We start from the raw sequence: 26,809 nt of genomic DNA on the forward strand, positions 1-26,809 counted from the left end.
CATATGCTCTTATATCTTCCTTTAAGTTTCATATTTCCTTTGTTTTTGCATTACAGTTCAAACTTCAGTTTGTAGTGTGAGGTAGGGATTGGACTCTTGTTTCTTTATAAGTAACTGGTTTAGTCAGTGTTTGTTAGAGACTCTTTTCCTTGGTGATGTGTAGCACTCACTTTCTCGTAAGTTAAGTTTCTGCATGTGGTGGGTGTGTTTCTGGGCTCTCTGTCCTGCTCTGTTGATCTGGTTGTTTGTGCCTGTGCCATTACCACACTGTCCCAGTCATTGTAGCTTCATAATGTGACTTTTGATGTCTGGTGGGACAGACTTCCTACTTTGTTTTTTTTTTTTTCAGGAGTGACTATTATTCTTGGCTCTTTGTTTTTGGATATAAAACTTAGAGCCTGTTGGACAGTCTACAAGAACTTAGGATTTTTATTGACATTACATTGAATATGTAGATTCCTCTGCTGAGAATCAATATCTTTACAATATTGAATCTCTCCATTTATTTAGCCTTCTTTAATATCTTTCAGTAAAGTTTTATCATTTCTTCATTAAAAGACTTGCATAGCTTTTGTTAAATTTGCCAAATTATTTTATAGCTTTTTTATTACAGAAATGTTTTACAATTACCTTTTCTGTTTTTTTTTCCCCTTTAAATATAACAGTTTAGTTTTCACCCAGAAGCCTCACTAAACTTCCCTATTAATGTTGAAACTTTATAGGTATTTCTTGATTTTCTATAAATGATGACAGTTTTATTTCTTCCTTTCTAGTCCTATACTTGTTTAACTTTCATGGGCTATGATTTCTAGCACGTGGTTAAAGTAAAATGGTATTGGCTTATATCCCTGTCTTTTTCTAATCTTAAAGTGTTTTGAAATTTCACCGTTAAATGAGATCTTTGTTGTAGTTTTTTGTTCTTGATATCTGTTTTCCCCCACCCTCCCACTTGGGACTCACATTCCATTCTGAGGAGAAGAAATGAACAGGAAACTACTTTCATTTCCAGAGCGTATCACTGTGCTTGGTACAGTATAGTTGTCAGTTTGTTGCATGAATGAATGAATGCAGGAGGACTACTTGAGCCTTATGGTTGTCATTGGCTCTGGTACAGCAGTTCAAAAATCCTTTTAAATCTTTATCTTAGAGAAAGAATGAAAGTCATTAATATTTGTATTACCTTTCTAATGTTTCAGGAGAGGAAATTAGCACATTGGATTTTAGGATTTGAATACAAATATTTTGGAGACTGTATTTTCTGTTTCAAATGGCGGTAATGCTTGAACTACTGTAAATTAAGGACCCATTTAAACTATATGTGGGCAAATTTTAGGCTAAATTTTTTTGAAGATTTAAGAACTTTGTTTTTATCTATACTTTTATGAACATTGTTGTGATCTAGATTAGATTTGTAAATTTAGTACTGTAATGGTGCTGTGAAGTTTCTGATTAAAGCCTGAGCAGTTAATGATACTAATAACCAACAAATTAGTTTGTGAAGTCTCCTTTATAATTCAGATTAGACCCCTTCTGCTTTTCTGCCTCTCCGTGTACCTGGTATTTTTTTTTTTTAACAGATGGGGAAATTAAGGCATAAAGGTAGAGATTCCCTGAATTTGGTGTATTGCTTACTGCAGTAGACCACTTTGCTTCTGTGAGAATTGTAAACTGCTATACTTTCCAGGTATGTGCTGAAATTGCCATTGCCAAAAATCTGCAAGTCTTGCTAATAAAGAAAACTCTTACTCAGCCATTTTGTGTGTTTAGCTATATTTAGGACACCTACTTCTGAATTTGTAGAAAGAGAGGTATGGTAATTTTGCTAGAGGATTATTTTGTTACAAAAGGAGCTATCCATTTTTTCATTCATCCTTTTTTTGCTCCCTTTAATACCTCCTTCCCACTCAGTGTTGGCCACTGGGCACTGGTTCTGGATCATTGTTTCTCAGTTGGGGGTGATTTTCCCCACAAAGAGACATCTGGCAATATTTGGAGACATTTTTGTTTATCCCAACCAGAGGGGAGTGCTGCTGGCATTCAGCGGGTAGAGGTCAGGGAAGATGCTAACCATCCTACAATGCACAAGGTGGTCCCTCACAATCAGGAATGAAATGGCCCAAATGTCAATAGTGCTGAGGTTAGGAAACCCTGTTTTTAGACAATGGTGTTTATTTTTGGTTTTGAAATGGAAAGAAAACTTTAATGCTTATTTTTTTTTTCAAAGACAAGTATTGGTGTTTTACAGTAAACTTTAGAGCTGTATGGGCAAGGTGTTCAAATCTTGTCTCAGTTCTCATTGGCTATACGTACCTACATTCAGGTGTGTGGGAAGGAGAAAACAGATACAACAAATTGTAGCGTACTATGTAAATATTATTTGTATCCTCCCTTCCCACCTGAACTCCATATACCAACAATTCAGTTTATGTTGTTCACTCTTAGATTTTTACACCTTTTGGTTTTCAGGTTTTTCATCTGTAAAATGAGGATAATAGTATTTATATCTTAGATTTTAGGAGGATATTTTGTGAGAAAATGCAAATAAAGCACATGCCCCTATTACTGGAATGTATTAAGTACTTAGTAAATATTTGTTATTTATAATAACTTTACCTTCAGATTGTAATCATTTGTACTTGTCTATAAGTAGGCAGTATTGTCCATCAACTGATGAATGAATAGACAAAATGTGTTCTGTCCATACAATGCAGTATTATTTGGCCATAAAAAATATGAAGTACTGATAGTTGCTATAGCATGGATTAACCTTGAAAACATTAGGCTAAGTGAAAGAAGCCAATCACAAAGACCACACATATTATGATTCCATTTATATGAAACATGCAAAATAGGCAAATCTATAAAGACAGAAAACAGATTTCTGGCTACTTAAGGCTGGGGGTGGATGGGAAGGGTAGGGGGGTTATAGCTGAAGGGGTTTGTTATTGAGGTGGTAAAAATTAATGTGATGGTTGCATGACTTTATGGAATATATTAAAAACTATTGACTTGCAAAGTTTAAATGGATAAATTGGATGATATGTGAATTATATACCAATAGAGTTGATGTATATAAACTAGGAAAGGTGAGGGCTCTCTATCCTTTTCTCTGGGGTTGAATATTTTATTCCTTAATCTTTACCTTGCTCTCCATCTTCTGATTTCCGTGGAATCTGACTTAGAGAATGCATTCTGGAGAGCAGTGGAGAGAACAGTGATGTTGCTGGTTAGTACTCACCACTCATTCAGTGTGATGATAGCTGTCTCTACGTACACACTTATGATTTTACCAAATTAGAAAAAGATTTCTCATTCTGGCCTATGTATCCTGTATGAGTTAACACCAAACAGCTAACAAACTTGAGCATGTTTCACTTTTCTCACACATGGACATTTGCATGCTGAATTGCTATCAAATTTGTAACTGAGTTCCAGTATATTTTATTTGTATAAATGGATAACAAGTTAGCTGATTTTCTTTAATAAACATGAGTTAGCTAACCGCAGTCAATGGCCTAGAGTTAGGAACCCATTAAGTAAACAGACACACGATAGTTATGAGACCATTAATACTGAAACGTCACTAGAATTCAGACAGCTGTAGTGATAAATACTTATTAAATGGAAGGTATACTTGCAAGCAAATTCTATTTTGCTTGTATTTTTTGCTTGCAGCTGTCAGAATACCTCATTGAAATAGGCTTATGGAAATTTATGGCACACACTACTGCAAAGTCTATGTGCGAGGGATGTCTTCAGATTGGCAAGGTGCAGTGTCAGTCATTTCATGATCTGGCTTCCCTTTACCAGGCTGGACTCTTTTTTTTTTTTTCAGTTGACTTCTTAGCGTCCCCCCTTACAGTTGTAAAATGGCTGCAGCAGCGCCAGGCCTTAAATATTCTCAGCATTAAGACTAGCAAATATAGAGAAATAACCTGTCTTAATAGTAGAACACTCCTGGCCTGATTCATATTAGCCTGAGTTAGGTCTTGTGCTTGTTCTAGGACTAAGTTCTATGACCAAAAGAAAGGAACATGCTGATTGGCTTTGGTCAGTAGTGCTCACCCCTAGACCTGAGTGTATGGTCAACATTACCCAAAACCATATGAGAGTTTGGGATGAGGTGGCTCAACAGAAGAATTTTGGGTTGCTTTTTGGTGTTGTTGTTAACCAGATGATTGAAGTAGATGCTGGATAGCAGGGTAGCTTATATCTGCTATAATTCTAGCATGTATACTAGAACTTTTATCCTTGGTAACAGTAACTTTATCAAGTACTTACTTTGTATGTACCAGGTAGAATGAGTAAAAATCTTTGGGAAAAAAATAGGATTATGGTAACTTTTAGACCTGAGTTATTCTGAAAGTTATGTTCCTGAGGAACCTTATTATAAAACTTTCTAAGTTTTTTGAAATTTGGTGTGATCTTTCCCCCTAATTTTAGATCCTGTCTTTAAGTACTCTGTGTAGACGTCTTCGTTCTTTGAACTTAGTACTTCTCTCTTGTCTTTCTAATACCTGTTCTACTACATCATTTTATTTTTTAAACTTAAGCCTTCTAATTCAGTAAAAATCTATAATCTTAGCTTTCTTCTTCTGTAAAACAAGTTAGTATCCCATATAAATGCTGTTAACATAAAAAATACAGATAGAGTTAGCTTGACAAGGTGGACTGTTCTCTTGCATGTTCCTCGAGCTCAGTCAGACTGTGCTCCCGGAGAGTGGCCCTGTAAGATCTGATTACTTTCTGTGTTTGCCATGGCCAATTTCTCCTTGTTGTTGGGAAAAAAAGGGCAAATCATGTCTTTGCTAGAGGGGTTTTATGGCACATGTCATAAAATATGCGCTACATTTAGCATCTATAATTGTAACTAAGGCTAGTTTCTAAAGTCGGATTGGGTATAGACTGGGAGAGAGTTTTAAATATTTTCAAGTAATGATGTGGTTATAAGATAGTTCAGATTATAAGACTTACAAATGAAGAATGATCTTTTTTTAATTGCTGTTTGCTCTGTTAGAAATAGAACCTTTTAGTTTTATAGGAAAAGGTATAACTTAAAAAATAATAAAAAACCATTGGTGGCAGAATAATGACAATCACTCTCTTTTTCTCATTTTTTCCCCACAGTGATCCTGGTGGAGGGATTGAAATGTCTGAGTTCATTCGAGAGGCCACACCCCCAGTTGGTTGCAGTTCAAGAAATTCTTATGCTGGCCTAGATCCAAGCAACCAGGTAGGAACCTGTGATTTTATTTTGTCTTTTTCCCTTCTCTTGATGGTGGTCTCAAGTAATTCTGTAATAGTCAGTTGGTGTTTGGGTTTATCGTGCTGATTAGTAAGTTTTTATGATTGTTTATTAATAAGTACCATTCTTTAGTATTCTTATTTTTAATTGAGTTTTCACATTAATTAAGTATATTTTTGCTGAGCACGCATGTCATGCTCATTGCCTAGGGTAGTTTTGATCATGACAGTTGTGGTGAATGCCCTTAGGAAAATTAGGTCCTTGCTTGCACCGTCTTACTAACTTTCACATTTTTGGTATTGGAGGGGGATAGATGTTAGGGGTTACTCCTAGCTTAAGCACGGCAGAAAAAGATGTAATTTCTTCAAAATCTACACTTATCATGGTGGGCATCGAGTAATGTATAGAATTGTTGAAGCAGTGTGTTGTACACCTGAAACTAATATAACGTATGTTAATTATACTTAAAACTTTCTCAAAATCGTGCTTTTCAGGGTGTTAGTGGTAGAGCTAGATGTAGAATACAGATCTGCTTTTGCCAACTTTACTGTCTTTCTGTTCTGTAACTTTTAACTTAAAATAGTAACTCTGAAAGTCTGCTCTCAGAACTTGGCTGACACCTGCTGTACCGTCGTTCTGACCCCAGCTGGGCCTTCACGGCTGCATTTCTGTCTCTCGTTGAACATCTCCCACGTGAATCAAAGTCCCACTTACGCCTGCCTGCCTTCTCAGTAGATGAGTCTGGTAGCTGGAGTAATGCTGTAGAAGCATAAGAAAGTAAACCTGGCGCGAAACTTCGAGGTCTTGTCATAGGCGAACTTAAGATAACTACGGGTTGTGGTGGGTTCTTCTGTCAGCCCTTTCATTATATAGAAGAGGAAACAGCTGGGTTTTATCAGGGTCTAGCCCTCACGTCTTGATTTTCACTGCAGTCTTTCTACTGTTCTACACTGCTTGTGGGTTGGAATCACTCTTCCTCCTTTCTGTTCCAGAGACTTCCTTTTTTTTTTTCCTGGCCTAACTCTAACTTTTGTCATAACCACCCGTTTCTCAAGATTTTCAGAGACCTTGTGGTATTGCCTCTTTCTCTTGCAGATGGAGCCCTTATGAATGAATTTATTTAGCACTTCGTTTTTGGTGTGTGATCATTATGCGGCAATGTGTAATCCTCTACAGAGCAGGTTTTCCTCTTTCCTCCGTGGTCTAATAGACTGCCTTGCACAGAGTTGATTTTCAGTGAGTGGGTGCTAATTATCTTTATCTATACAGATAATAGAACTTTAGAGGTAGAATCAGACCTGCCTCTTTATTTAGCAAATGATTAAGTAGCAGACCTAGTTACCCTGACTGTCCCACAGTATTACTGTTCCACATTGTTTAGTCCTACACTATTTCAGAACAGTATTAGGGAAAACACCATATTCTGTGAATCAAAATCTTGAATAGGGTCTTGTTTCCTAATATATTTTGGTAGAAGATTTGCCTCTGTTTGAATTGTGTTTCATGATTTAAACTTCAAGTCCATGAATTTTTGGTTGCAGTTTTAGTTGTGATTAAGTGTGGTGTAGAACAGATATGTCCTTAAATTTGTCTTCTTTCTGTAACAAGCAGATGGGAAATGTTAGAATTAAAAAACAACAACAACAGTGGGGCGCCTGGGTGGCTCAGTTGGTTAAGTGTCAGACTCTTGGTTTCAGCTCAGGTCATGGTCTCAGGGTTGTGAGAACAAGCCCTGAGCTCAGGATTCTCTCTGTCCCTTTTCCTCTGCCCCTCCCCCATGCTTGTGTGTGTTTTTCTCTCCCTCTCTCAGAAATTAGTAAAATAAAACATTATTGCAAAGGGCTGTGACATTTTAATTCGGTCCATACCTTTTTTTTATTATTTTTTTAATAACAGTTTTTTTTTAAGATGTTATTTATTTATTTGACAGAGATACAGCGAGAGAGGGAACACAAGCAGGGGGAGTGGGGGAGGGAGAAGCAGGCTTCCCGCCGAGCAGGGAGCCAGATGCGGGGCTCGATCCCAGGACCCTGGGCCCATGACCTGAGCCGAAGGCAGACGCTTAACGACTGAGCCACCCAGGCGCCCCAGTCCATACCTTTTAAGTTTCAATTATTACAATACCAGTTTAAAGAGAAGTATTACTATCCTTGATTCTCTTTTGGTTGGTCTTGCTTTCTCAGTCTCTCTATGAAATGAAATGGCTTAGTCTTTAAATATGGCTGCATGTTTTGTATGCTTAATTAACCCTGGCCTTTGTCCATACTCACAGATGTTGGCAATGTCAGATTACCAAAGGAGTTAAGCCTATGTTTTTCCCACAATCTTTTGGAGAGCCAAACTTTTTTTTTTTCCTTTTTTCCCAGTAGGACAGTTGAAAGGGTGCAGCAGTGGCCAGCCATCTTCCGTAACTACCATGGCATCGTGTCTTTTGGAATTTGCCCTACTTGTTTCAGGGAGGGACTCCCATTCTGAGTGTCATTAAAGCTCATCTGCACATAAATACACAGCATACCTAATTTGGTTTTCCTTAAAATATTAACTCTTGAATAAAAATGGGCAAATACTGGAAGTTACTATGCTACTTGGATTTTGGTGTTTTAGTTTTATCCCATTTATAACAAAATAAATGGTTGACATAATTATTGTTCCCCTTTAGGGAAGTTGAAGTGAAGAAGTAGAGTCAGCCTTTTTGTATATTGGTGGAGATATTACCAGTGGATACACTGTGCTTCTTGTCCCTGTTTTATCTTATAGCACTTACTATACATTATCGTAGTTGTTTATGTAAATGTCTTCTGCACTAGGTAGTGAACTTGAGCGTGATGGCTATGTCCTAGTCATTACTCTTCTTGCCGCCTCTGCCCTTCTTCCTTCCATCTTCTATTTCCTTTCCCTTTCTTTTTTCTTGTTTTTTATTGCCCTGTACCTCCCTTCTGTCATTTGTCTTCCCTCATATATTTTAGTGCCCAATAGCTTTCAAGTCAATTTATTTGAATGGAGTGGGGAGTGGGTCTTATCCTCAGAGAGTTTACAATGTCAGGATAGATGTGCTATAAGGAACCAAGGTTATAAACATGATGTATTTTACCAAGAAAATGTAAGTCTAAGATACAAAGTAATAGTCATAGGAATGGTACAGAAAAGGGACTAATGATTTTAGAGGAGAGAATAATTGTTTCCAGCTAGAAGGAGGGGCAAAGCCTTCATGGAGGAGGCGGCGTTGCCTGATGGTTATTTAGTCGGAAGAAACTTTTCTTCTTATACCCATAATCCTTCCTGACCTTTCCTATGGCACTTACCAAAGAGAAGAAACAACTGAAATATTTTGGTTTGTGTAGACCACTTTTTTTCCTTAAAATTTTCCTTTTCTAAATATGTTTATTTTTAGACAAATAGCTACTTAGGGAAAGCAAACAGAAGAAAATAAAAATCGTCCATAATGTCATAATCAAAAACCATTTTTAAGAAAGGTGGGATTATAGTGTGCATGCTATTTGGAATTTGATTTTCTTTGTTGACTATATCATGAATGTTAATGACATTCAGTGTTTTTCTGTGGTGACATTTTGGGGAATGCATTCTCCTATTTGGATGTACCGTAGTTCATATTCTGAGTTGTCTGTTTCAGACACGAATAGTCCCCACTCTTATATTTTGGGGGGATAAATTTAAATAATACAGAAAAGCATGAAGAGTAAAATATAACCTACCCATTGTATCCATTAAGAATGCTTTTGTCAGCAAGTAATAGAACTCAACTAATTAAGTGACTTGAAGAAATGAGAGTTTATGTGTGTCCTCCAAGACTGGAGGTGCATGGGAGGCATTTGTTCAGCAGCTCAGTCATGTTAGGGCTAGGGTTGGCTTGTCCCTCAGGATTGCACAGTGAGCACAGCAGCCTCAGTCCTGACCCTGATGCAAGATAAGAGGCAGGTGGCCATGTGGGCACAGTTGTCCTTGCTTGTCGTCTCCTGAGGCATGCAAAGATCTTTCCCTGAAGCCCTCCAGCAGACACATGATCATTGACCACAACCAGGGCCCACTTCTCATAGATCAAAAGATACACGCCCAACATCTGAACAGAGTGGGAAACTTGTTAAGGAAAGAAAAGGGAACACTTTGCGGTTGCAGGCAAATGACTGCTATACCGGTATTCAAAAGTTGTTTTTTAAGTTTAAATTTCTAGAAGGATGTGCATAAAAAGTGGGTATTTTTATTTGTTTGCTTACTTTTTTTTTTTTTTTTGTCTAGGAAGTTATGGGTATTATTCTAGTTGAGAAATAGCATATATTAATTCTATAACTTGTCTAGCAGGTGTGATAAGCATGAAATTTTATTTTGCAGTAAAATGCTTGTTGACCTTTTTCTGTCTAGTTGCAATGCCTTTTATGGCTAATTGAAAGCAGAATTAGGAAAAATCAGCATCAGGCTTAATAAATTGTTCAAAAATGTTGCAAAACTCTTTTTTTTTTTTTTTGGCCACATCAAAAGGTAGCAGTTCTAACCTGTTTGTATGTGCTTATTTTTACTCACTTTTTCACTGACATATAACTATTACACAACATAGTATACACTTCTTAAGTGTACAGCACAGTGGGTTTTTATATATGTATACACCCCTTAATTGCCATCGAGATCGAGAAAGTTCCTCATGCCCCTTCAGACTCAATATTAATATTTTTAGCAAATTTTATTGTATACTTCTATCAGTTGAATCAGTGAAAGGAAAGATTTGGGGGCTGCCTGGCTGGCTCAGTCAGGAGAGCATGTATAACTCTTGATCTCGGGGTTGTGAGTTCGAGCCCCAGTTGGTTGTAGAGATTACTTAAAAAAAGTGACATCTTTTTTTAAAGATTTTATTTATTTATTTGACAGAGAGCACAAGTAGGCAGTGCAGTAGACAGAGCAAGAGGGAGAAGCAGACTCCCTGATGAGCAAGGAGCCTGACAAGGAGCTCAATCCCAGGACCCTGAGATCATGGCCTGAGCCAAAGGCAGACACCCAACCAACTGAGCCACCCAGGCACCCCGAAAAATGAAATCTTAGAAAAAAAGAAAGATTTGGTAAAACACAAAGTATTAGATGAATATTCTTAATTTTATTCTAAAATATTAAATTTGCTTGACTGTATTCTTCTTAAATATCTTGAAAACAGGTATAGAAAGTTACTAAGACTTGTGGATTTAGTAACTCTCATATTGTTATGTTTGATTTCCTTAATTGTTTGTGGAATATGTGGTATTTGTTTATATAATTTTTATGGTAGTATAATGAATGATGGCTAAGATTTCAGGGAGTATTACATCATCTGGAATATAAGCATTAAAAGCTCGATAGGTTTTAGTTTTCTGTTTATAGTTAGTGCTAAGCATTTTACGTGGATCCCTTAGTTTTTTGTTTTTAAATATGTTATAGCAGTCTACAAAGAAGTACTTTTTGTCTAGAACTCAGGAAAGTACATACTGATACACTAACAGTTTGACAGTAAGATTTAGGTTGCTCTTTGTAGCATATATTAATGTGTGGTCCCAAACCTTCCTTTTATATGCCCTGATAAGTCTAAATTTGTTTCAGATAGACTTAACACCCAGTTTTGCTTTTTTTATAATATGAACATGTCATGACACAATATAAAAAATGATAGTAATTGTATGACATGGATTGCTTGACGTTGGAGGCATCCTGCTCTGTGGGCTCCGTCAGTCTGAGCATGCAGAGGGATCCCGTGCCCTAGCGTGTCTGTACCATACACGCAGGATGTGCTGCAGCAAAAAGGTTCTGTGGCTCTCATACAACATACCTGGCGGGTATCCTTCAATACAAGTGACCGATAGCATGTTTTGATAATACCGTTTTGCTTGATGATCTTGCTAGTCCATACTGATCATGACGTAGCATTTAATTAGTTTTACTTCATGTCGTGTTTTCAGATTGGATCTGGTTCCTCTCGTCTTGGGACAGCAGCAACTATTAAAGGTAGATATTATCTAAGTTGGAAGTTGCCTATGACTTTCCATTTCATTTTTGATGTAATAAAGATAACTGAGTACTATATATTCACACATAATGAGAAATCATTCTTGAAATTACTTTGTAGATGCAGTTATGTATCTTATGTTAAAGGTTACTTGATTTAAATTGGGTTCTCCTTTCACCATCCAAATCTCACAAACATATTTGAACATTTGCATTACATTGCATGAATTGTAAGTTTTGGTATATAAGAAACTTCCTTGCCTTGAAGGAAAATACTTTTCATGGGTTTTGGTGAGGTTTGTGGAAAACTGAGTAATTTAATGTGAAACCTTCAAATTGGGTGCAAATAAGACAGTAAAAAAAGAGGGAAAGTGTTTTTCTGTATGTCTTATATGTGCCTTTTACATGCATCTATTTAAGGTAAACTTTTTTACCCTTTACTTTTTTAGGGGAGTTTTTAAAATTTTCCCTGGGAAGGAAATTTATATTGTTTCAAGTTGTTACCACATAATTTCCATTTCTTTTTAAAAAGTGCTTCTTTTTAAAGAAAGTTTTATTAGTTAACAGGATGAAGCTTTCTGTAATTTGGTTTATAGTGCTGTGAGAATAAAGATGTGGTCTCATAGTCCATGATGCTTCCTGTTAGTTCAGTGCATCATCCATTATTGTAACCCGTGGTATATAAAAGCTGCTCTAGTAGACATCGTATGCTAGTATAGTGTATAGTAAATTAGTGTAGTCGATAGCCTTTCTGTTATGCCACATTGTACAGCCTTTACTTTTAATATAATGTGTTCACATGTTTCTCTTAACTTTGTAGGAGATACAGACACCGCTAAGACTTCTGATGATATCAGTTTAAGTCTGGGCCAGAGCTCTAGTCTTTGTAAGGAAGGAAGTGAAGAACAAGGTAAGAACATTATACTGCACACTGACGTTGTATATTCTGGTGGCCAGGGTGAGTTTGTAGAATATGCTGCTCACATTTTGGCAGAAGTTTATAATAATATGATATTTTTAAGAAACATTAAAATTATTAACTAGTATAATAATAAAACAGTGTTATAAGTACTTTTAGCTTTCTGGAATTCAATTACACATGGTCTGCTAAGTAGACATGGAGAAAAAAATTTTGTGAGCCTGTGCCCTGGAGTGAGTATGAGATGGGAGATAATCTGCTGGTCCATAGTGGGTCAGAGCATCTTGCCTAGTTTAGTACTTTGGTATGTAAGACTGTTACTTTCCATCCAATGTGACCTCTCAATGTCAGTTGCTCCATATCTTACCCAACAGTACGTTTTAGTAGAGAACTAACTTGCTGTTGGACTTATAGAGAAACTATGCTTCCAGCACGGTGCCTCCTATAGCAGATTTTTAATAGAAATTTGGGCTTTAAATGTCTTTTCTTTCCCCTCCTTTTTCAATTCTATTATAAATGAGTAATTTGGATTTAATGGAGTTGGTTTTTCGTTTTTTTTTTTTTTTTAAGAATGCCACATTTTTATGTTTCATTTTTAATTTTCAAACACGAAAGGATGGATATGTTATCCCATTTTCAAATAGAGATTATCCCAATTTACATAATCAGTGAGACAGAAACCTATTTCCCTATTTCTAACCTGTTGTTTTTATTAGCCTATGTGTGGTTTTTGGAAGGCAGGCAGACTGATAAGTTTCACAATTAAGTACAGGAAATTTATTTATGAAGTTACGAATAGATTTCTAAATTATGACATTTTCCTATTTAATATTTTCTCTAGGTCAATTCTTACAAGCATGTTTTGTTCCTGGTACTTGGAATATAAGTTTATCATGCTATAACTGCTTTTTGGAATTGCAGTACCACATCATTTATTTGCTTTTGTGGACTACCCCTGCCAATATACCCCTCCCCCCTAAAAAACTTCCAAACATACTGTATAATATAGAAACTATTTTCTTATAAAAGATTAAAGTGAATTGATCAGTTTGAGAATTATAGTATCTTTTTCTGTGATATGTATCATTAGAATGTCAGAAATTAGGTAATGATCTTAGAGGGGCTAGCACCACTGTATTTAGGGTCCTATTTCTTTATATCTGGAAAGTACCATGCATAACCAAGAATTTTGTAGTCTGTCGGGTTGGGAATTATATGCACACAAACCTCCCCTACAGATACATATTGACATAGATAGTGATGTCCAACACTCACTGAGCACACACTATTATGTAGGCTAGGGGTCAGCAAACTCTTTCTATGAATGGTCAGATAGCTTTGTAGGCCGTATGGTCTCTCTTGGAACTATTCAACTGCCGTTGTAGAGTACAAGGAGCCATAAACAGCATGTAAATGAGTGAGCATGGTTGTGTTACACTAAAATCTTATTCAAAAGCAGACAGAGGGCCAATTTGGCTCCATGGGTGTTAATTTGTCAACCACAGGTTTAGGTCTTCTTTTAAGCATTTTATAAGCATTTACACAGTTAATCTTCACTGTAAGCATTTGATATTAATAATACGATTCTCACATCATAGATGAACATATCATGGCTTAGAAGTTGTAAGAACCTTGCCCAAAGTCACATAGCTACAAAGTGGCAGTTCTGTAATTGAAATCTAGTTTTGAATCATGCTTTTAATTGCTATGCAGTTACACCACTTTTACTTTTATTTTTATTTTTTTAAATAATTTATTTATTTATTTGACAGAGAGAGAGAGAGAAAGAGAGAGAGAGACATCGAGAGAGGGAACACAAGCAGGGGCAGAGAGAGAGGGAGAAGCAGGCTCCCCGCTGAGCAGGGAGCCTGATGCGGGGCTCGATCCCAGGACCCTGGGATCATGACCTGAGCTGAAGGCAGACGCTTAATGACTGAGCCACCCAGGCACCCTACACCACTTTTAAATATTTTATTTATTTATTTGACAGAGAGAGAGAAAGACACAGCGAGAGAGGGAACACAAGCAGTGGGGAGTGGGAGAGGGAGAAGCAGGCTTCCCGCCGAGCAGGGAGCCTGATGTGGGGCGTGGGGCTCGATCCCAGGACTCTGGGATCATGACCTGAGCCGAAGGCAGATGCTTAACGACTGAGCCACCCAGGCGCCCCTACACCACTTTTAGGTAGTTTTGTAACTTCTATCATTTTAATGTAACATTTAACAAATAACACACATAGATAACATTTAACAGATATTATGTAGCACTTATTATGTGCTCTGAGCACCATTCTAAGTACTGGAAATAAATTAGTGAACAAACAGACAAAAAATTCTACCCTTATGTGGCTTCCATAGTATGAGTATGGAATCACACTAGTATAAATCAAATAAATATGCAGTAGTAGGGACAGATGATAAGGAATGGTGGGGCCTGGGGGGATTTAAGTTTAAATGGAGTGGACAATGGAAGAAAGCCTTGCTGAAAGCAAAGACCTGAAGGAGGGGAATGAGTGAGCTCTCAGGATATTCAGGGGAAGGGGCTCTCTAACAGCATTAGCAAAAATCTTAAAGTAACAGCATACCTGTCAGGTTTGAGAAATAGTGTGGTTGATGTGAAGGAAGTGAGGGGACAAATTGTATAGTCTTGTAAACCATTTTAGAGATTGTGGTTTTGGGTGCCTGGGTGGCTCAGTTGGTTGGGCGTCTGCCTTCGGCTCAGGTCATGATCTTGGGGTCCTGGGAGACTGCTTCTCCCTCTCCCTCTGTCCGCCCCTCCTCTCCCTCTCACCCCCCCCTCGTGCTCTCTCTCACGCACGTGTGCTCCCTCTCAAAAAATAAATAGAATCTTTTAAAAAACCCTAAAGATTGTGGTTTTAATTCTCAGTGAGGTGAGGAACTGCTAAAGGGTTTTGAGCAGAAAAGAGTCAGGATCTCAGTTACAGTTGTATAGAACCACTGTGGCTCCTCTGTTTAGATTAAAAGGAGCAAAGGCCGAAGCAGGAAGCTCAGTGTGCAGATGATTGCAGTAATCCAGAACACAGATTAGGGCATTGACAAGTAGTCAGACTGTGCGTGTAGAAGATATTAATGAGAGGCGATGTTGATGTTGATGGATTTGGATATATTATGTGAGAGAAATAGTACTCAGGGATGACTGAAAGGTTTTTGCGTTAAGTGATGGGGAGGATGGGAAGGGGGATGACTGAGAAGGAGCAGGTTTAGGAGCCAGAAGAGCAGGGACGAAGGCAAGATAGGGAGTTCAGTTTTGGGCATATCAGTATGAGATGCTGTTGGGTCTCTAAGTGGCAATAAATAGTGGGTAATTAGGCGGGTCTGGATTTCAGGTAAGAAGTCTGTGCTGAGGTTTTAAATTTAGGAGTTTTCAGTGTATAAATACCAGAAAAATTCAGTCATGTCAACTGTGGGTTGGTTATCATGAAGTTCCTAAATTAACTGGGCAAGCTTGCGTGGTTAGCCTAGCCTGGAGTTCAGGTGTCCTGGCTGTCCTGATCCAAGTTTGTTGGTCGTGGCTATGATTTGGCACCACCTAGTGGCAGATGTTCATTCTGGCTTAATTATCAATTGGGGCTCATTGGGTTCTCTAGCTAGTTTGGGTTTACAGGACAGCAACGTTTAGTTGGTTGGCAGTTAGTGATTAGTTGGACTCATTTTATTAACGTGATTCAGCATGATTGAGAGTGACCTGAGGATGTGGAGACGTGGGCTCTTTTTCACTTTTAAGAAGGGATTATCTACAGTTGCCCTCTCCAGCCGCAGTCATGTTTTCCCTACCCAAGATCGGTTCTTTAGCCTATTCCCATATGAGTGTGGGGGCTGGCAAGAAGATGGAGGAACCTAGTTATAAGGATTCCTGAATTTTAGTTATCGTGGGACCAGAATACTGGATGAGAGATGGAAATGAGGGTGTGTAGATGGAAAACGGAGAAGTTCCCAGGATTGAGCTTTGAGCCACTCCAGTTTAATAGGTGCAGGAGACGGAGTAGGAACAACTGGTGGGGTGCAGGAAGACTTAGAGTGTTGTATCCCAGTTTCTCAAGGAGAGTGCAGTGCTCAGCTTTGTCAAACACTGCTCGTAGGCCAGGTGATATAGGAGACTGAGACTTGCCACGGGATTAGCAGCACAGGTTGTTGATGACCTTGATAAGCATATTCATGAGGGGGATCACAATACTTGTAGGAGAGAATTAGAGGAGGAGCTGAAAAGAGGGAATACAGACTATTCTTGGTGAATTTGCGTAAAGGGGATCAGAGATGCAAGGTGAAAGCCAACAGGGGAAGGGAGGATAAAGGAGAGTTTGGGATTTTATAGGAATGCGTAAGAGAACAGCTTTTTTTTTTAAATAATTGATGGAGATGATCCAGAAGACAGGAGGAAATGTGGTTTTTGTTTATGAAAGTAACATATGTTAATTTTAGAAAAAAATAGTTAATATGAAGAAAATAATTCACACTTTTGGCACTGAAATAACGATGTTTTTGGTACATCACTTTTTTTAAAATTATTTTTGTATTGTGATATAATTCATATACTATAATATTCACTCTTCCTTTTTTATAAGATTTTATTTATTTATTTGACAGAGAGAGATAGAGAGAGAGCACAAGCAGGGGGAGCTGCAGGCAGAGGGAGAGAGAGAAGCAGGCTTCCCGCTGAGCAGGGAGCTCAATGTGGGACTTGATCCCAGGACCCTGGGATCGTCACCTGAGCTGAAGGCAGCTGCTTAACCAACTGAGCCACCCAGGCGTCCCTGCAAATACACTCTTAATATTTTTTTAACTCTTACAGATTGGAACCGTAATTTTTATATAGTACCATCATTTTCACTTAAGTATTTTTTTCTCATATTAATATGTGATTTTTGAAAACATTTTTAGTGTCTGCGTGATGTTTTAATAGACAATCTGATTTAGTCAACCTTTTTTTATTGGACATTTTCATACTTTTTAGGTTTTGAGTTTTATAATAACCTGAAATGAACATTTTTTTGCTAAAACCTTATATACATACCTGAATTTATCCTTTAGCAGCAACTTCTAGAAATAGATTACTGATCATGGGTGAGTATATTTTTGGAAGTCTTTTGGCCATATTGCTAGATTGTGGTTACACCACTTTGCACCAGGATGAGCAGTATGTGAGCGTGCCTTTCTTATCCTAAATGCCACTGGTAGCAGTCTTTGAAAAAAAGTTTACTTATGAAAAATAGTATCTCTTTGTGTTGATTTGAGCCTATCTTTGACTGTATTGCTACCAGTAAGAAAAATGTCTAAGCAAGCATATTTACTTGAAAATTTCCTAAAATCACCTAAGGTTCTTCCTGATAAGATTTTATTTTTTTATGGTATAGTTAGCAACATTGAAAAAAGTACATGTATTAAAGTAAGTTTGGCTGTGTCTTTTTATTTTATTTTATTTTATTTTTATTTTATTTTTTTTTAAAGATTTTATTTATTTATTTGAGAGAGAGAGAACGAGAGATAGAGAGCATGAGAGGGAAGAGGGTCAGAGGGAGAAGCAGACTCCCTGCTGAGCAGGGAGCCCGATGTGGGACTCGATCCCGGGACTCCAGGATCACGACCCGAGCTGAAGGCAGTCGCTTAACCAACTGAGCCACCCAGGCGCCCTGGCTGTGTCTTTTTAAATGAACAACTTATATTTCTGGTTTATTGATGTCTTGGAATTGGTTTTGATTATTAGCATTTTTAAAAAAGTCTTGTATATTAGAATTAGTGATTTTCAGTTACTTGTTCAGTTAAGTTTTTGTTCTATAAAGTTCATAACTTTGAAATGTGAATATCACACTTTTTTTTTTTAAGATTTTATTCATTTGAGACACAGAGAGAGAGAGAGCATGAGCAGGGGGAGAGACAGAGGGAGAGGGAGAAGCAGGCTCCCCGCTGAGCCAGGAACCCAATGTGGGGCTCAATCCCTGGACCCTGGGATCACGACCTGAGCCGAAGGCAGATGCTTAACCATCTGAGCCACCCAGGCGCCCCTATCACACTATTTCTAATTGCTTATTAAGAGATATATAGAGAGTTTTTATAAATAACTGTTAAATTTAATATTTATATAATTTAATATTACAAAAGAGTAAGTATAGTGCTAACTTTTAAATTTTGGTATTTAGAGATCTAAGAACCCAAGTACAGTGGCAGCTGTTTTGGACAAATGATAAAGAACATGAATTTTACTTATGTTGAAGACTTTAAAACATAAGATAGAGCCTGATAGGTCATTTATAAATCAATTTATATGGTATATTCTAGAGGCTGTTTCTAAGTTTTTAATAATTTAAATCTAGTCTAGATTTTTTTAAAAGTACATGCACATTTCTAGTGATTCATTTTTATTTTATATTAATCTTAGGGGGAAAGTTATGCTTTTATTATTGAGATTCTCCTGGGGAGATCTGACTTAACTGCAGAATCTATCACTGTATTTTTTAGTATTGCAGTTATAACAAATAAAATAGTCATTTTTCTTTTTATTGAACTAACAGTGGATTCAGCCATCCCTGTCTGTCAAAAAGTATATAAAAAGTCAGCTGTTGTACAGTTCAGTTGCAAAGGTATATTTCAAGATAAATTACAATGTAGATAGGTAGGTGGATTTATTTATATCTGTATACATAGTACATATGGTAATTCAAGTCACTAATCACTGCCCTAAGTGGAGGGGTAAAGGAATGGTCTTATAGATATACAGGGATAATGTATATTTTCGTGAGGTAGTTTGTACCTGTTGCATGAATGATGAAAGAGAAAATGCAGTATTTTGCTCCACAACTATTTTAATCTTTTCGGTCACTGTGAACAGCAAGATCTTACAATCATTATATCATGTCTTCTTTGGGGATTGTTCAGCCTTTCAAATTTTTTTTTTTCCTGTTTCAAATTACTCTAGGGTTTGTTTGTTTTTTTTTATTTGTAAGATAATCACATTAGTTTTCAAAAAAGTTTTTGTATTGTGTTAGTGAAGTAAAACAATGATAGCTACTGTTAATCATGTCAGGCATTGTGCTAAGCAATGTATATGCTAAAGCACACTAACTCAGTTTTTTCATGGTACTACTTAGTGATACTGGGATCCTATTTTATAGATAAGGAAACTGAGGCTTGCAAAGGTAACCCAGGGCTATGCAGTTAGTAAGTTAGAGACAGACTTCACATAAAAATCCAGGGCCGCTTTATGGGGCATGGGGCTGGCTCAATTGGTGGAGCATGCGACTCTTGATCTTGGCATTGTAAGTCCAGACCCCACGTTGGGTGTAGAGATTACTTCAAATAAAATCTTTAAGAAAGAAAAAATCCAGGGCTGTTTTAAATATAATCCTATGTTGCCTCTTATTGTTGATAGTCTATGGAACCTTTTCTGTGGTCATTCAAGGATTTAGAAGTTTAGTTCATTCTGTCAATAGAATGCTTTCTTTGTGCAGCTGTGAAATAGAAACTCGCTCTTTGGAATGACTGGCCAACTTTTATTCAGTGAACTACTTGGGAAATTGCTTTTCCTTGATTTACCGAATGCTGTGAGTTCTTTCCATTGTTAAACAGTAGAAAAGCAGATGATAGATTTGTGTTAACATTTCCAAATATGTGTTTGAAACAGATCTGGCAACTGATCGGAAGCTCTTCCGTCTAGTCTCCAATGATTCCTTCATCTCCATTCAGCCTTCCTTATCTTCCTGTGGACAGGACTTACCAAGGGACTTCAGTGACAAAGTGAGCTTGCCAAGTCACAGCCACCACCACCACATTGATCAGTCTCTGTCCAACGCCTGTGACACAGAAGTAGCTTCTCTTGTCCCTTTACATTCACACTCTTACAGGAAAGATCACCGGCCACGAGGTGTACCACGGACTTCTAGCTCTGCTGTGGCTTTTCCAGACACTTCACTGAATGACTTCCCTCTCTATCAGCAAAGACGGGGCTTAGATCCAGTTAGTGAGTTAGAATCTTCTAAGCCTCATTCTGGATCCAAAGAATCCTTGGTGGAAAATTCTTGTTTGTCTGGAGAATTTCAGCTTGTTGGTGAGCTGAAAAACAGTAGTTCTCAGCCACCTACAAAAAGTGGGAAGAGCAAACCTTTGAAAGCAGACAAAAGCATGGATAGCCTGAGGAGCCTGAGCACACGGAGTAGTGGGTCGACAGAGAGCTATTGCAGTGGAACGGACCGGGACACCAACAGTACTGTCAGTAGCTACAAAAGTGAGCAGACCAGCTCAACTCACATAGAGAGCATCTTGTCAGAGCATGAGGAGTCTCCTAGAGTAGGAAAGAAAAGTGGTAGGAAGAAAGAGGGCTGTGCTGACCCAGAGGGCAAGAGCAGCTGTACCACTGACAAAAGGACTAGCAGTGAAAAGACTGCCTTGGAAGGAAGTACCAACAGTGGGGTTCAAGAGGCCAAGGATTCCAATACCTCCGATGATATGCACAATCAGAGAGATCTCAGCACCTCTGCATCTGAAGAAGCCAATAAAAATCCCCATGCAAATGAATTTACGTCACAGGGGGACAGACCACTCGAGAAAACTGCCGAAAACAAAGAGGAGCAGAGTGATAAGTCCGCTGTTTCAGTGGACTCAAAAGTTGCTAAAGACAGTGGTGGAAAGCAAAAGGAAGGGGATGTACGACCTAAATCGTCTAGCTTGATCCACCGGACAGCCTCTGCCCATAAATCAGGCCGGAGACGGACAGGAAAAAAACGGGCCAGCAGTTTTGATTCAAGTCGGCATAGGGACTATGTTTCTTTTCGAGGTGTTGCTGGTACAAAGCCACATAGTGCTATATTCTGTCACGATGAGGACTCTAGCGACCAAAGTGACTTGAGCAGAGCATCAAGTGTTCAGTCCGCCCACCAGTTCAGCAGTGATAGCTCTTCTAGCACCACCTCTCATTCATGCCAGTCTCCTGAGGGCAGATACAGTGCCCTCAAGGCCAAACACGTCCCTAAAGAAAGGGGCACTGACTCTGAGCATGCACACAAAGCCCATCTGGGTCCTGAAGGAACGGGCAAAAAGCGGACAGCACGTCGGACTTCCAGCACAAACAGTGCCAAGACCCGGGCCCGGGTGTTGAGCCTGGACAGTGGCACGGTAGCGTGTTTGAATGACTCCAATAGGCTGATGGCACCCGAAAGTATAAAACCCTTAACCACTTCAAAATCAGATCTTGAGGCCAAAGAGGGAGAGGTGCTAGATGAGCTATCTTTATTGGGCCGGGCTTCCCAGTTAGAGACAGTCACTCGGTCAAGGAATAGCTTGCCAAGCCAGGTTGCATTTCCTGAAGGCGAAGAGCAAGATGCAGGCAGTGGAGGTAAGTAAATTACAGGAAGAGATTTCTCCAAGAGTCACTGCAATTGTTGATACTACTGATTAGAGTAGTACTTACTAAAATATGCTTTGTGTTACTATCCCTCCTTCCACTATGTTATTAAAATAAACTTTCTTCCACGTAGAAAGAGATGGTTGTCTCAGAAAAGGTTTTGGTATGAACACTGAGAAAATATTTTTTCAATTGTGTTATTTGAATATATCAATTCTTTCTTGGCCTTGGGTTTTTCTAAGTCAATTGCCATCTCCTAATGTTTTACCGAGAATAACAAAAGTTGGTTCTCTTCTTTCTTTGTAAAACAGTAGCGACAACAAAAGGTAGACATTTATTAGGTCACAAACCATTTTTAGTCATCTCGCATACAGTGTGTACCACTGAGCCTTCAGAATTAGATCACTCAATCAGTTAATATAAGATTTTTTGAAATATTACTTTATCTCTCGCTATGTACTTTGAAAGGTTGTGCCTCTTTTTTATCTGTCTCTTCGGTTTTATTTCTTGCTTACTCAACTATCAGGCGTTAACATTTTTTCTTTTAGCGTCACACTCAAAGTTTATTAAATTGATGTTTGTAGTTTATAATGGCATTTAGTATCCATCCGTGGATACATGATGCTCCCTGTGATAACAGTGATGGTGTTTTGGTTAAAGTAATAGCTTATTTAATTGAGGTTTATGGGAAATGGTGCAAAATTCAGTGGCTGATTTTATATTGTCAGTGTGTTTTGGCCATTTTGTTTATTTCAGAATGGTTTCTTGCTGTTTCCTCCTGCCCAGAATAGTGAGTTCATTCTGTCGTGGTTATTACGGAACCTGGTTCTTGAGTAGGCTCAGAAGAACTTCCACGCCTTCCCTTGCTGGCTTCCTAGCTTTCTTCTCCTCCACCCCCGTTCCCTGTGTTCAAGCTTATGTCTTGTAAACATTCTCGTTTCCTTTGGTATCGTTTCTAATAAAGATTAATTTCTGATGGGAATGTAAAAAAAATGATCTTTAGTACCTAAAGAAGAAAACATTCTATCAAACTTAAATATTGAGAACTAATTATATCTGAAGTGATTATAACCATTTGGTGACAATGTAGTAATTACGTTCCCTTGAATCTTTGATGTGGCGATCATTCTGTTTTTTATAAAAAGTCTTGAAATGCTTTTAGTGATTTCTCACACAAATCATACCAGAAATGTTCACGACATGTAAGAAACCATTGGGTTTTAAAATATAGTTTAATTTTTCAAGGTGTCATTAAAATAAATTGTAAGAATTAACATGCTATGGTAGAAAAATACTGCTGTTCTAAATACTATGGAAATTTAAATACTAAAAAAATATGGACAAGAGCTATAGTAAGTCCTTATGTCTTTGTATTTAAAATGTCATTTCCTTTCCACAGGGAATATGAGGTGATCTGATTTTTAGGAAAAGTTACATGGAAGGTTTTATTTGCTTCTTGGTGCAGATCTTTGACTAACACAAGCCCTTGTTTTTCCAGATTCCAGGTTTTGTCTTCTTTTGTTTGTGTTCTTATTTTTAAAAAACAAACAACTCATTGAATGTTAATAAGAAACAGATAATGAACTAAAAATTTCCACATACTTTGATGGAATAAACGTGATAGTCTGTGGGCTGGTAAAAAAAATTTTTTTTTGCCAAAGGAAGAACATTGTAGGGGCTGTTTTTATTTTGAGTTTCATTTGTGTTTAGAATGAAATAAGAGTAAAACTAAACTGCTTAAATATGTGGAGGATTTATATTTAGTTGGTTTTTATTACATTTTATTAGGGTTTTGTTTGGGCTTTTTGGAAGATTGGAGGTAGTGAGGGGGTATTAAAAAGTATATAAAATGTCAAATAATTGGTAAAGATTTGCTTATATTAGCATTAATTGCTACAGTCCTTTCTGGCACTTTAGGAGATACCTACATAGCATACTGTCAACAAAACAGGATACTGTTTCACCATTCATATGGCCATACATAAACCATAAATTGATTTTATTCTAATGAACTTGGAGGTATTGATGAGTTCTCCAGTGATTTTGTTCTATTTTTAAGCTGAACGGTATTGGCAGTGTGGAAGGACGAAATCCAGAAAATGTACTCTAAAGTACTAAAATCAAATACTCTAAAACAGGAGGTGATCTAGCATGATGACATGACCTCGGACACCCTTGTCCGTGTTTACGGGCTCCGCTGTAGGAAAGCTGCTTATCTTCTTGAAGCCTCAGCCTTCTCATCTCACAGGGTTGCTGTGAGGATGGAAGGAATCTCCAGATGTAAAATGCCTGGCACGTAGGAAATGCTTAATAGTGCTAGTATTTCTGTTATACAGACCAGTCTCTTACACTACTCAGGTGTATGCTGTCCTTCAAGTGGAAGAAAATAATTAAATTTAGAAGTATATTAGATATTTCTAATCAGGCCGTTGTGAAACTCGACAATAGTAAAAATACAAATATCGGTATTCCAGATTTCTTACATAATACCAACAGAAAAACAATATCTAATCGAGTAATATGGATTTTAATCTTATTTTGGCAACAGTATGCCCTATAACTTACCTTTTGATACTCAGTCACATGTGATTGTTTTCATAGGAGTTCTCACCAATAATCAAGTACTTCAGTTAAAATTGGATTTCATCAGTTTTCCTGTTTAGTTAGGAAAAAAGTTTTAGATGTAAACTAAGGCATTTTCTGTTGATCTCTTTTGCATTTAATTTTTCTTTTATAATTATAAAGCATGTCTTTAATAATTGATGGCTGATATTTAAAGGAAAAAATACAGATAAGTTCTGTATGGTAGAAAAATGTCATGTTTTGTAGCCTATACTACTTTTAAAAAACCATTTTCTTTTGCATCCCTTAATTTACCGCATGTTTCAAGAGATTATAAAGAACAACCAGAATGGAAAGGTTTATATTTATTCTTTGTAATTTTTTTCTGAATTTCTTAACCTCTGTTTTTCTGTTTGAGAAAATTATTTTAAATGTAATGTTTGGGTCCCTATTCTGTAAGCATGTCATAGGATTCTATTATTATTTTTGTGTTGGGAACCAAAGATAATCTTTGGTTGGAATATTACTTTATTCAAAGAAAAACCAAATCTCAAATTTATGAGGGTTTGTGCCATGTGTGTAAATTGAAGGTCAGTTATCTGAATGCAGATATCATTGAACCTTAGAAAGACCACTGAATAGACAAGAACGTGAGAATTAAAGCTTTTGTACTTTCCTAAATAGAGGGACTCTAAATTCTAATACATTAATTTTCTGATCCCTCAGTCCACGTGGCAAGTTAGAAGCAGCAAATGAGTAGAAGGGGATTGGTGCTTGGAAAGGCTGAAGTAATGACAGCAGCAGAAATGTGTTGTTAATATGAAAGGAGAAGCTGGACTGACCACACGAACAGGGTGGGTCATTAAATGCAGGGGCAAATTGTCTTTTTAATTTGATAGTGTTCAAAGGACATTGTGGGATCATAACTGAATGCTGTATTGTAGTACAATGCAGTAATAAATGTATATGCAACTGACCCTGATTCAGGGAAAAGGTTATATTAATCTATATGGAGAAGAAAGCTTAGGCATATAAAACAGAGAAGGATGCTCATTCAGTGTAGTAAACAGACTGGGATGCTTCATTTACTTGGAAATATTACCTTCTCTTAAATGGTATGAAGAAAAGGTATTTTTTTTTTTAAGATTTTATTTATTTATTTGACAGAGATAGCAAGAGCAGGAACACAGCAGGGGGAGTGGGAGAGGGAGAAGCAGGCCTCTCGCCAAGCAGGGAGCCCGATGCGGGGCTCGATCCCAGGACCCTGGGATCATGACCTGAGCTGAAGGCAGACGCTCAACGACTGAGCCACCCAAGCGCCCCAAGAAAAGGTATTTTATTGATGAGGCAAATAAGGGTTAGTGTATAGAATTCCCCAATCCAGCTCATGCCTGATTAAGTATAGTAGGAGCAGACGTTATGGTATTTTTCTTTCTAGTACGGTATTTTTCTTTCTAGTAGCAGAAAAGTTCTGGATAAGGAATCAAACAGTTACATTTTAATCCCATCTCTAATTACTAACTGGATACTCTAGGCAAGTCAGTAAATCTGTGCCTCAGTTTCCTCAGTTGTAAAACAGGAATAATAACTGTCTAGGTCTGTGTCACCGTAACTGTCAGACTCTCGTGAACTTAGATTTGTAAAAGTGCTCTGTAAATGGTAGGTTTATTATGAAAACTAAGACACTGATGCCTTTTAATCATTTGTTAAGGAAATTTCCCTCTTCAAATAGATGTCACTTCAAATATATATTCTTCACTAATGACCCCTTCTTAGGTGCATCTCTGAAAATATATGCAAAATAGGTTGAGTGCAGTTTTCTGGGAGAGGGTCTATATCTTTCATCCCATTTACAAAGGATTAAAAAACATTAGGAGTCACCTCTGAAGGTAAGTGATCCTGAAACTGTGGCTTTTAGGAACTGTTGTGTGTGTATCACGACTCCAGAGTATGGTTTGTTTTCTTGAAAGCATTTTGTCTACCCACCTATATTTGTTGGCTGCCTGGGATTGTGGAAGATATCAATAGGACATGCAAATCTCTCTGACTCAGCTAATCCTTTGTCGTTGGTTGCTGTTTGTTGGCTTACTTGTCAAAAAGTAAAGTAGTCCTTTAAAATGTGTTTGCAGTTTGAAATTGTTTTAATTCGGAATGAATGCTTCGAGGTTGTGCAGTAGATTCTCAGTGTTCTTTAGCCTCCCAGAAAATGACACTGATGAATATTTGTTTTTATTTTAGAACAAAATCTTGGCATGCTGGTGTTAGCATCATCCTTGGCTGACATGGAAAGTAAGAAGGGGAAAAGATGTTTAGATCAAACGGGTTTCATGCCTAGACTTAAACTATTTTTTTGAAAAATTTTTTTTGTAGTCATTTGAATGTGTATTTCTTCATGTAGTAACTTTATATTCTTAAGTAAAATAGTTTTATCTTAAAGAATATTTCAGTGTGTTTCAGGATGTCTGCGTATATATTTTATTTTTCCAAGATGTATATATACTTGTTTATATTTTTGTCTCTCTTTAAATTCTCATTTCCTTTTCTTCGATCTCCTGTTGAGTTTGTAGGTGTGCAGACTGGTTTGATCCCTATCTAGCTGAATGCCTGGGACCGGACGAAATTTAGGTCTCCTACTCCTCCGCCATCTTGCTCCTCCCCCAAAGTCTCATTTCCTAATACCATTTTGCTTCTAATCTGTTTGAGGTACCAAAATCTAACTTTATTTTCACAATTGTCCCAAATTTACTTTTTCCTAT

General features: G+C 37.5%; 1 protein-coding gene across 6 annotated transcripts in view; it reads left to right on the forward strand.

The window, feature by feature from the left end:
• PCNX1 (pecanex 1) overlaps positions 1–26,809 on the forward strand; it is a 151,553-nt gene that overhangs the window by 39,170 nt on the left and 85,574 nt on the right. For 3 of the 6 annotated variants that reach the window (XM_025869774.2, XM_025869776.2, XM_025869777.2), the window contains exons 3-6: positions 5,128–5,233; positions 11,179–11,224; positions 12,045–12,134; positions 19,776–21,482. In XM_025869774.2, the coding sequence (XP_025725559.1) occupies positions 5,128–5,233; positions 11,179–11,224; positions 12,045–12,134; positions 19,776–21,482 (1,949 nt within the window). Of the gene's footprint in view, positions 1–1,575; positions 1,685–5,127; positions 5,234–11,178; positions 11,225–12,044; positions 12,135–19,775; positions 21,483–26,291; positions 26,343–26,809 lie in introns of those variants that run through there. The other 3 variants (XM_073895437.1, XM_025869773.2, XM_073895438.1) reach the window with 2 other exon arrangements.

This window comes from Callorhinus ursinus, unplaced genomic scaffold, assembly GCF_003265705.2.
Source record: "Callorhinus ursinus isolate GAN/ISIS: 27379988/994484 unplaced genomic scaffold, GSC_fseal_2.0 scaffold8, whole genome shotgun sequence".
Classification (NCBI taxonomy): Eukaryota; Metazoa; Chordata; class Mammalia; order Carnivora; family Otariidae; genus Callorhinus; species Callorhinus ursinus.